This window comes from Ahaetulla prasina, chromosome 7, assembly GCF_028640845.1.
Source record: "Ahaetulla prasina isolate Xishuangbanna chromosome 7, ASM2864084v1, whole genome shotgun sequence".
Classification (NCBI taxonomy): Eukaryota; Metazoa; Chordata; class Lepidosauria; order Squamata; family Colubridae; genus Ahaetulla; species Ahaetulla prasina.
The window spans coordinates 95,405,775-95,418,091 of NC_080545.1; the positions used below are offsets into that span (position 1 = coordinate 95,405,775).

Consider the following 12,317-nt stretch of genomic DNA (forward strand, 5'->3'; position numbering starts at 1 on the left):
GTCGCGTGAGAACTCCTGGGAGGGACGGGGTGGGCAGGGCCAGCCAGGAGTGGGATTTGGGGGTTCTCCAAACTGCACAGAATCTTAGCTAGAGGTTCTCCCGAACCCCTGCAAACCCCCAGCAGCCCACCCCAGGATGTTAGCTATGAGGGAGCTGACCATTCCCCGCCAGTCAGTTAGAAGCTTTTTGGATGTGAAGCGAAACATTTTCAGAGAAAAAAAAAACCGAGAAAATCTTTTGGAAAAAGCATCTTTGGTATAACCATGATCTGGATCAGGGGTCTCCAACCTTGGCAACTTTAAGACTTGTGGACTTCAGCTCCCAGAGTTCCTCAGCCAGCTTTGCTGGGAGTTGAAGTCCATGAGCCTTAAAGTTGCCAAGGTTGGAGACCCCTGATCTGGATGACTGAGAATGTCGATCGCCGATCAAAATGTCGATCATCTCTTATCGCCTTTGTTGCTCTTCTCTCCGCAAATCTTGAGACTCCTTTTGGCAAATCGCTTCCCTCCCATCCCTTCCAAACCACAAGCCGACATCAAATCAACAGAATTTAATCTAGTTTATTCTCCAAAAAAAAAAAAAAAAGAGGAGGAAAAATATGAAAACGAAAAAAAAAAACAAAAAAACAAAGCGCAGTTCTTAAACACTAGCAGCAAGTAAAATTTGTACAACCATTCAAATCTGCGACGTAGGATGAAATAAATCTACACCTTGTCTTATTTGAGAGAGCATTTTTTTTTTTTTGAGTTATACATACAAACGACAATTACAAGAACTGGTTCACAATGCGAATAGGCCTTAAGACAAACCGGCTGTGACAGACAAGCTACTGCGTCACACCAGGTGCCCTGTTACTACCCCTTCAACCCCCTTTCTCTGTTGGTTAGAGGCCCGTCGCCTGGAATGGATGACTTGCTTACAGCTTGGATGTAATTTTATTTATTTTTTTAATGCATCAAAATAATTTTCAGCCAGCATGTGAGGAGCGAGAGCGCGCAAAACAGCTAAAAAAGCGTTAACTGGCAATTTGCCGGTTTGCCGGTTTGTCATTCTCCGCAGACCGTACCATAAAATGTTTCTCGTGGTACTCGTACTATCCACTCCTCCAAATCTCCTTTCTTTTCCTTTTTTTTTCCCTTCCCCCCCACCCCCGTTTTTGTTTTTGTTTTTTACAGCTACCCAGTTGTCAATCTTCCTCCAAAAAAAAAATGTACAATATTTCTTACAATATAAGTTATACAGTGTTCAGCAATTATTTGCTTTCATTTCGGCAGGAAGGAGAAAGCGAGGGACAGGGGAGGGGAGGGGAGGGAAGGGAGGGAGGGAGGGAGGGAGGATGGCGTGGGTTTTATTATTTATTAATATTAGAATTATTATTATTTCACAGCACTAAAAACCCAGTTCGACAGTGAAGTTGTGTGGCGATGGTTTATTCACAAATGGCCTCCGGATTTCGGTGGTGGAGAAACACAAAGACGCTTGAAGCCAAGCAGTCAACTTTCCGTATTATTCCATTTTTGCTTTCTTTCTTTCGTTCTGAGGATTTCAGCCAGTTTTACAATTTTCCATCTTCCTTTTATTTTCCCGCCGGTTCCGTTTTAGCATCTGCACCAAACAGTTTTCTGAAGGGCCAAGAAGGCTTCCCTCGGATGAGGCAAATATATAAAGATTCTTCTCCTTCAGAGAAGTTTTAAAAAATAAACACCAACAAAAAAAAAACGACAGGAACTTGGATTCTTCTTTCTTTCTTTTTTTCACTTTTTTTTCTTTTTCTTTTAAGCAGGAAAAAAAAGTCTCTCTTTATTTTATTTTATTTTTATTTTCCCCTTTGCCTGAGAATTGCACTCTTTTTAGCCCATGGCGGTGACCATACTTGAGGGGTGGTGAGGTCCGAATGACAAGCCGGAAGAAGGATGCATCGGAGTCGGTGTGGTCAGCATGTGGCCCGAATGGCTGAACGGAGAAATATGACTGATGGACGACATGTGTCTGGAGAGGGTGGCGGGATTGAAGGAGCTGCTTTTGGGGAAATCATCCAGGCTGTCGTGAATCTTTTTGCTCTTTTTCGACTTGCTAGACATCTTCCTGTTTCGGGTCTGGATGCCTTCCTTCTTCATGGTCAGGGGTCTGTTAATCTAAACAAAAATCAATTTAACTTTTTTTGTGAGCTGGTCGTGTCTCCAGCTTTTCCAAAATCTCTCACACAAACGCAAAGGCACACAACGAACAAACTTCTGAGAGCAGCGTTTCTCAACCTCAACCCCCTTCAAGGGGCGTAGACTTCAAGTCCCAGAATTCCTTTGCCGGCTGGGGAATTCTGGGAGTTGAAGTCCACAAGATCTTAAAATGGAGGAAGTCGAGAAGCACTATTCTAGAGCAAGGACTGACAAAACACGATGTAATTTTTTTTAAAAAAAACATTCATTTAGAAACATTCATTTATGTACAGGTAGTCATCAACTTACAACAGTTTGTTTAGTGACCATTCAAAGGCAGTAAAAAAAAGTCACTTCTGACCATTTTTCACCCTTATGACCGTTGTGGCAACCCCATGGTCTCATGATTAAAATTCAGACGTTTTATGTCCCTTGGCACGCTGTCAAAGACCTACTTGGCAAAGCCACGTGAAGTCCAGAATCAAACAGAGATGCCGGCTGGGAACAGAATTAACAATGTTGCTTTCCTGCAAAGGGCCCATGTGTCTTTGCTCCTCTTTTAAGCCTTATGGGAGAGGCCAATCATCTCCAGTCCTTACTCCTGAGTCATCCCTTTTGTTCATGCCTTCTTGCAGCTCTGCGCATGCGTGCACTAGGAACAGGCCCCTCCTGTTCCTCTGCCTCTCTGCTCTGGAGGCTCCGGAATCTGTGCATCACTCCCAGATGGTCCTGGCCCCATCTCTGTCTCCGACGCAGAGCCCTCGTCCAGGCCTTCCCCAGACTCCAGGACTGTCCCATGTTCCTCCCCGGATTCCTCACAGCCCAACTCCGCTGCCAGCTCCGCAGGCTGCTGGCAGGCCACAATAATGCACTAAAACAGAAGGTAAGGGAACTATGGCCCTTTTATGACTTGTGGACTTCAATTCCCAGAATTCCTGAGCCAGCCATGCTGAGTCAGCCAAGTCAGAAAGAGGCCATCATTCCCCATTTCTGCTTTAGATTGTCCACAATCCCTTTCAGAGCATGGTTCCTCAAGGGCATTGTGGGAATTTAGATGGAGGATAGATCTGAAATTTGGAGGATAGGACTGAAATTCACGGAATTCAAGAATTCTGGGAGTTGATGTCCACAGGTCATGAAAGGGCCATTGTTCTCCATTCCCTGGATTAAAATGTCCTGCGTTTGATCCCAGGAGCGCGAACTGAAGTGAAGCACATCCAGAGCAGTTCAATCTAGCTTTACCATGTAAATGCAGGGGCGTTCGACCTTGTCAACCTTAAAAAGAACTGTGGATTTCAACTCCCAGAATTCCTCAACCATTGTCGCCAGCTGTGGAATTCTGGGAGCTGAAGTCCACAAGTCATAAACAGTTGACCGGGTCGGAAACACCCCTGAGGTAACGCAATTGCGTTATCTCTGCTGAGAGTATGACTTTCTCACTTACGTTGTGGAGCTTGTAATACAGCCCACAGGCATTACACACAGGATCCCCATTGGCGTTCCTCCTCCACAGCGTGGTGGTTGTCGTCTGGCAGTTTGCACACGATGTCCCAGCCCGTCTTGCAGCTGACTGGGGGGAGAAGAGAGAAAGCAAAGTCACTCACCAATAGATCAACGTGGCGGTTTTAAAACTCCTAAACTAGTACTTCTCTCAACCTTGGATGTCTTTAAGATGGGTGGACTTCAACTCCCAGAATTCTGGGAGTTGAAGTCCACCCATCTTAAAGTTGACGCGGTGGAGCAATTCTACTCTAAATTATCGCTGCGCGTCCCACGGAAGCAAAGCCAGCCTATTACAATAAACCATGCATCAATCCTTCCAGTTCTTCAGAGGTTGGATCCAAAAGGAAGGGTGTAATCACCCCTTGAAGATTTGGGTCTTACGTTAGCCCAGATCCTGTTGATAACCACGGGTGTTATCTGAGTAGGTTTGCATCTTTCCCCAGCGATCATGCAAGTAGCAAACGTCAGATCAAAGTTTCATGACTGCCGATGGTGAAAGACTTTAAGATTTTAATCAACAAGAATCTCCAACAATTAGTTCAAAGTTGCAAAAGTCAACTCAGAAGCCACCCCAAAAATAATATTTATTCCATGCTCCAGGCGTTGGTGTTTCTCTTGGCAACTAGCCAGAATCCAATGACATTGAAAACTTCAAAAAGAACCAGCGGATAAATGTGTGTTGGTGGTTGTTTTTTTACACAACACACCATTAAGCTTTAGAGTGTGCTACCACAAGAAGTGTTGCTGGCTGGTTGGCATCAACAAGGGTTGGACCCATGCATGAAAGTAGTGGAAATAGACAGCTATTAGCTATTGGTGGCAGCGGGACGGCCTCTGAAGACCATCTATAGGTAGTCCTTAACTTACAACCATTCATTTAGTGACTCTAACAACAGCACTGAAAAAAAAAGGAATGGATGATCATTTTTCACACTTATGACGGTTGCAACATCCCTATGGTCACGTGACCAATTCTGGCTCATATTGCAACTGTTGCTATGTCTGTGGGTCACATGATCCCATTTTGCGACCTTCCGACAAGCAAAGTCAATGGGAGGGGAGCCACATTCTCTTAACAATCATGTTACTAACTTAACAATTGCTTGTCGGAAGGTCGCAAAAGGGTGCTCAATTTTTTATTTTTTATTTTGCATTTATACCCCGCCCTTCTCCGAAGACTCACGGCGGCTTACACTATGTTAAGCAACAGTCTTCATCCATTTTGTATATTATATACAAAGTCAACTTATTGCCCCAAACAATCTGGGTCCTCATTTTACCTACCTTATAAAGGATGGAAGGCTGAGTCAACCTTGGGCCTGGTGGGACTTGAACCTGCAGTAATTGCAGGCAGCTGTGTTAATAACAGACTGTCTTAGCAGTCTGAGCCACCAGAGGCCCCTATTTTGGTCGCATGTCAAGGACTAACTATGCTAGGAGACCAAGAGGCTTGGTTGTCCACTGGGTGAAGAGATTGTGAGACTAGTTCTGATCCAGCAGACCACCGCTTATGTTCTTATCGTCTCTACCCATAATATTTCAATTTATAAAACAATAAGAGTTCCCAGCTATGAACGGTCAGAGAAGAAGAAAAAACCAAAAGATGAATAACAATCCTAGAGACATTATTCATGGGCTTCCCTAAAACCAGTGAGACCACTAACCATGTGTATCTACAGATGATATCAAGACTATATCCACCTAGTTCAAATCATGAAGGCTTAAATCAAGAGATTAAAATTGAGCCATCCTAGAGTTTAATTGACGAAGCTGATAAAGAGTTGATTCCCTACAATCTCTGCCTTACAGCTCTTGGATCTGTAATCCTGAATCTTTCAAGATCCAAGAGATAGACATCTCCACACATGGGGTCAATTTTCTGTCCTATTTACTGCTCCTTATCAATTGTCTGATGTCCATCCAAAGTTCAGTTATGACACTTGAGGTCCTTAAGCAACCTGCGATCACCTCTTGCGACCTTCCGACAAGCAAAGTCAAAAAGGGAAGCCAGCTTCGCTTAACGACCGTGTTACTAACTCACTCACTCACTCACCACTTGTGACCAGAAAGGTCGTGAAATGTGAGGGGAGAAATTCACTTAACAATCATCTCGTTTAGCAACAGAAATTTTGGGCTCAACTGTGGTCATAAAATAAGGACTGCCTTTATCTATCTGAAGCATCCCTTTCTCTCCAGCGAGGTAGAGCATCTATGGGGCTTCACTCAGTAGAAACACCCATCTCTCTTTCTTGGATTCACAACTTTTGGTGGAATTTTGAGTGGATGGCACTCTCTCACAAAATGGCTGCCTTCAGGGATGGCTGCCTTCAGGGATGGTGATTCATAAAATGGCCGTCGAGATGACTACGGCCAGAGCCAAGAGACCCTTCTGAGGGGAGGTTAACCAGAAGGCCTGCTCCACGCAACCTTCTCAAGGTCTTCCTTCAAATTTCAGCTTAGTCTTCGCCTCCCTTCTCCTGGTGGAGACAGGCAAACATCCAAGCAACGAAGCCCCCCCACCCCTCCCCTACTCATCCCTTATTTTCTTTAAAAAGCCTGCGGAGGGAACTCAAAAAACATTCTTCTTCTAAAGAGTATTGAGATTGGCACTTTGATTTCAAGCTTGCCCAGTTTCCATCGTAACAACACGTTTTTGATAAATTAAAAAAAAAAGGGAAACGGATGGACCCAGGGAGGTTAACGGATGCCAAGGAAGGCGTCCTTGGAGATTTGGATCGCACCATGTGGGCAGTTTAGAAGCATTCTCCATCCATCCACCCACCTCCATCTCCTTCAATCTATGTTGCTTTCTCTGATGGGCAACCTGCCCTTCATCCCACCAACCACCCTGGGGACCGTGCCTAGCTGAGGACGGAGTTAATTAAAGATGTTAGGCATCCAAAATTCTTCTCCTTGACATTCCTCTCTGTATTCCTCCGAGGAGTGGAGTCATATGTTCTGCAGACAGCCTGGTAAACAACTGCTCCACCATCATCCAGCCCAAACGATCAACCGATCTTTTTCGGTTAAGTTCGTCTCGCAGCCCTCCATGACTAATGAACCTCAGCAGCGGCTAACACATTTCGTCAAGCAATATGCATTAAGTTTTATCCCGTAGAAAAAACTAATGTAAAAAGCTTCTTCCCAGGAAAAATTAAGAAAATTTCCTTAGTTGTGTTTCTTTTTTTAAAAAACTACAACATTCAGGAGTGAACGTGATACATCCTGTCCAGAGATGGTATTCATCTGGTTCAGACCGGTTCGGACAAACTGATAGCGGAGATTAAGGGTGAGCCTGCCCACTCATCCCGATGCTATGCCGTCCTATTTAGCCACATTTTTGAGGTCGGGTGCATGCGCGAAGTGAGCGTGCGTGCTACAAACTGGTGGTAAAAATAAGTGAAATCCACCGATGATCCTATCTGTAAAATAATGTCACTGTGCAACAATTTAGTTATGATCGTCCAACCGAACAGAGAGTCTAAACATCAGGATCAGATTAATTAGGATGCTGTGTTTAAACACATTATTTCTCAGACTGGCGAGAGAGGATACAATACTATAGCATTATGTATTTCTCTGAGATTTCTTTGACCAAAAACGGCCCAATATTTCACTTTTGTGATTTGCAAACTTTCCAAGATCTGTACTGGCAGTCCTTGGCTTATAACAGTTCGTTTAACGGCTGTTCAAAGTTACAACGCCACTAACAAAAGTGACTTACGAGTCATTTTTCACCCTTAATGACCATTGCAGCGTTCCTATGGTCCCGTGATCAAAATTCAGATTCGTATTTGTGACGGTTGCATGGCCCCGGGGTCATGTGATCCGCTTTTGTGACCGTCTGACAAGCAAATCAATAGGGAAGCCAGATTTACTTAACAACTATGTCCCTAATTTAACAACTGAATTGATTCACTTAGCAATGGTGGCAAGAAAGGTCGTAAAATGGAGCAAAATTCACTTCAAGACTGCCTCACTTAGCAACAGAAAATTGGGGCTTGATTGCGGTCGTACGTCAAGGAGTGCCTGTATTGGTGATTTCCCAAGGCACTGCCCAAATAATATTAAAACCTAGCTTTGTGACCTTATGGACTAGAAACACACCCTTTTCTCAATAAAATCTGAATGTTTAAAAGTCCTACCGCAAAATATCCTTGGCTCTTCTGAAGTAGTCAGATAACATAAAAAGGAAACCTACAAGGTCTATTTTTAAATATATATTATTTTACTTCCAAAGAATAGCACAGTCAAACTATGCCTGAGCTATAAACCAGGTTTAAATTTTCTGCTGACACCAGTGGAATCGCAAAAGGTTTCACTTTGACTAAACTGAACCTGCGGTGCCTTTTAAAATGACTGTTGTGTCAGTTTACAGTTGATTCATACTGTACGTTTTGTCAATGAATCATGCCGTATTTGGAATTCTCAAATATTGGCCTCTATTCCCTACCACGGGTAGTCCTCGACTTATGACTAATGGCTTAGCGACTGTTCGAAGTTACACCAAACCTCCACAGGGTGACTTACGGCCCGAATTCGAAGTAAAAAAAAAAAAGGTTGTTAAAAAATCAGGCATGGTGACCTGGACTTAAAAACCGGCGTGACTTACGACAGACATAATTCTGGGCTCAACTACGGTCGTAATTCAAGGACTACCCGTAATAAGGTACAACGCAGTTGACAAAAGGCCTGATCTGGACAGAAACCCTGACAATCATCAAGCCCTACTCAAGATATCCCAGTTGCTCAGTTAAAATTACAGGTAGCCAAGTCATTAGGGCAAGCTAGATTCACTTAACAATTGCAGTGGGTTCGTTTTAACAACTGTGGCAAAAAGTCACTGAACAACACTCTCGCTTAGCAACAGAAATGTTGAGCTCGGTTGTGGCCATACGTCGAGGACTACCTGTCCAGGAAAGCCCTCCCTCATCTGAAAAAGGGGTTTATATATTAAGAAAGGGGGAGAGGCGAAGGGTTTCTACTTAAAGCTCTACCCTCTCCTCCAATTCCCAAAAAAGTGACTCCGTTCCCCCCTCTCTCCCCGTTACAATCCAAAGCACCAACCTATTTATCCAAACAGCCTTGTACGTCTTCCAAAACCTTTAGAGAAACAGATGTAAGAAACAAAACAATGTCCTATTTCCTTAGGGCCAAACGACACGGTACACGCAAGGCATATGGAAGTTCCCTCCAACTTTTATTTCCCTTAATGAGAAGCAGCTTCAGAAGGACACAGCCGTCCGTCGGGCACCGGCGAAGAGGAAGGGGCTGTCGAATTCCCTTCCCTTGGACCCGTTTATAATCCCCTCTTCGTGCTGTTTTGTTTTTTTGGAGAGGAGGTTTTTTTTTAAATCCTCAAAGAAGGGTTGGGGGGTTGGAAACCCACAAAGGTCCTGATAAGGCAAGGGTGTCCAAACTTGGCAACTTTAAGACTCGTGGACTTCAACTCCCAGAATTCTTCAGGCAGCTTTGCTGGGACACCCAAGTTTGGGCAAACAAGCCAAGTTTGGACAACCCTTTGATAAGGGGGGGAAAAAAACCCAGGTGGGCTGCAAAAGACCATGGGAAAACAACATCTTAATTAGAGGGTGGGGGGAATATCGCCTGACATTCTAACAGTCAAACACAGTTAAGCGTGAGAATGGCCCAAATGCAGGATTAAGACTCACCTAGGGATATATATATACATATATATATATATATATATATATATATATATATATATATATATATATATATATATATATATATATATATATATATATATATATATATATATATATATATATACATATATATATATAGCAATGTGTTCAATGTGAGCAATGTGCAGCAATGTGTTCAATGTGAGCAATCACATTGCTCCCAGAAGCACGAAGCTGAAGCCTGAAGATGATGAATAATAATATATATATATATATATATATATATATATATATATATATATATATATATACATATATATATATATATACAGCTGTGATCACACATTGCTCCCAGAACCACAAAGCTGTAAACACCAGTCTGAAGATGATGAATGAGACTTCGTCGAAACGTTGCCAAGACACTTCCAATTTTACACGGGAGAAAACCCGAACAACCAAAGACCTATATATATATATATACAGCTGTGATCACACATTGCTCCCAGAACCACAAAGCTGTAAACACCAGTCTGAAGATGACGAATGAGACTTCGTCGAAACGTCACCAAGACACTTCCAATTTTACGCGGGAGAAAACCCGAATAACCAAAGAGATAGATAGATAGATAGATAGATAGATAGATAGATAGATAGATAGATAGATAGATAGATAGATAGATATAGGATCTCCCAAGCTGTAAGTCCATAACCATCGTACCTCCATTTCTCTCGCCATAACTACAATCTGGTTACGCCCCTGCACTACTGTGGAACTGGCAACCCACAGCCTATGTCCACAAATGGCTAAAAAGAGAACAACCCCCACTCCCCTTCTAGCACTGATGACGTTACCTAGTTGGGTCATGAAATGTCTGCAAGAAAACAAGCAAGCTCCAAGAGTACCAAGGACCACACAGCAGGGGTGAAATCCAGCAGGTTCTGACAGGTTCTGGAGAACCGGTAGCGGAAAATTTGAGCAGTTCGGAGAACCGGCCAATATCACCTCTGGCTGGCCCCAGAGTGAGGTGGGAATGGAGATTTTGCAATATCCTTCTCCTGCCGCGCCTACCAAGCCACACCCACCAAGCCATGCCAACAGAACCGGTAATAAAAAAAAATTGGATTTCAACACTGCCTCACAGTTGTTCTCCTCCTCCTGCTCCTCCCCACCTCCAACAACAACAACAAAACAACAACAATAATACTGCCATCTCTTCTCCTCCTCCTTCTCCTCCCCACAAACCTCACTCCTTTCTAGCACTGATGCTGTTACCTAGTTGGGTCATGAAATTTCTTCAAGAAAACCACTAAGTGTCGTGTCCCACTCCTCCGCTGACGGCCGGGTCAGGGAAATCCGAATCAGGGGTGCCTCTGCAGCTCTGCCAAAGTCCTAGCAAAGTCCTCAGGGCAGGCAGGAGACCAGAAAGTGACTTCAGCAAGATATGTTTGACTTTGCCTGACTCAAAGAATGCCAGAAAGTAATCCTTTATATAGGCCATGGGGTGTGGCTCCATGACTCAGCACTTATCCAGGCCTGCCCCTCCCTTCCTTCTGACGCCACCGCCTATCAATTCTTCTGAAGTGAGGGTCACTCCAGTCGGCAGCTGTTGGTAATTGACCTCCCTCAGGCTCACATGCTGTGGGGGAGGGGGAGGGGTCTAGTTGCTCCGTTTGCCTGGGCATGGAGCCAGGGCTGGGGCCGGGAGATGCTTCCTCCTCCTCAGCCTGTCTGGGCATGGAGCCAGAGCTGGGGGCTGGAGGTGCTTCCTCCTCCTCAGCCTGTCTGGGCATGGAGCCAGGGCTGGGGCCGGGAGGCATACTAGGACATTCCTCAGCGTTCGGAAGCAGATAAGAAGGCGCCGGCTGCGGTGAGAGTGGGCAGGACACAACACTAAGTTCAGGGAGCACCAAAGACATCACAGTTCAAACCTGATAGCTACCCATCTCGGTCAACAGCTGAGGAAATATTCATCTGGTATCAATTCATGACTTGGATGTCATTACCGCTTTGATTTTTTGCAAACCCCCCACAGTAGCCACAGTTCATGCTCCAACAAAGCTAACAACCAAGTGACGACTTTTTCAGTGTCACAATGTTATAGGTTGTGGGCAGTGGTGGGATTCAGCCAGTTCGCACCTATTCGGGAGAACCAGTTGTTAACTTTCTAAGTAGTTCGGTTGGTGGAAGAAATCTTATTTTGTTTTTTTTCCACTTGATAGGGCTAATCCTGTAAGGCAGGCAGGAAGGAAATATTGTGGTGGTGTTTCTAGCCTAATCTTTATTGCCCCGCTTACAGAAACTGCCTCTCTGGCTAGCCCTTCTTACATTGTAACCGTTAAGGCGAAGCGCCCATCGACCTGAGTGACGTTGAGTTGGCCATGCCCTCATGGTCACATGACCACCGAGCCACGCCTACCCAGCTGGTCATTAGGGCAGAGAACCGGTTGTTAAATTATTTGAATCCCGCCACTGATTGGGGACCAAAGGAAGAGTAAAGATATTTACTTCTCAAAGGAGAAAACCTGGGCCTAAAATATCAGCCCCATTGAGCTCAATGGCTCATCGAAGGCACCCAGCAGTTGGAATCCTAAGATATGGCCACAGGTTTGTTTAACCCCGCTCTTCACGGATAATGCAGGTAGCCCTCAACCTACGACCGCAATTGAGCACAAAATTTTGTGGTTTATTTATGAGACATTTCTTAAGTGAGTTTGGACTTTCCTTGCCACATTTGTTACATGAATCACCGAAGTTGTTAAATAAGTCACCTGGTCGTAAAGCAAATCCGGCTTCTGCTTGTCAGAAGGTCGCAAAAGGGGAGCAGGACACTGAAACCATCATAAATGTGAACCAGCTGTCAACTCTCGGAATATAAATTGAAGGACGTGTGTTTTTGCTTTGTTTTTATAGTTTTCTTCTGTATGACGTACACTAGAGATGGCATTTAATTTCATTGTACGAGGTGCAACGACGATAAAGTAAAACTAACTGAATCATGTGACCAGGGT

General features: G+C 44.2%; 1 protein-coding gene across 3 annotated transcripts in view; it reads right to left on the minus strand.

Annotated features, from left to right (window-relative positions):
• Positions 1-697: 697 nt before the first annotated feature.
• GATA3 (GATA binding protein 3) overlaps positions 698-12,317 on the minus strand; it is an 84,179-nt gene continuing 72,559 nt past the window's right edge. For 2 of the 3 annotated variants that reach the window (XM_058189878.1, XM_058189877.1), the window contains exons 4-5: positions 3,602-3,727; positions 698-2,136 (exon numbers count right to left, since the gene is read on the minus strand). In XM_058189878.1, coding sequence (XP_058045861.1) covers positions 1,852-2,136; positions 3,602-3,727 — 411 coding nt within the window. In that variant the 3' untranslated portion in view covers positions 698-1,851. The remainder of the gene's footprint in view (positions 2,137-3,601; positions 3,728-12,317) is intronic. The other variant, XM_058189879.1, reaches the window with a different exon arrangement.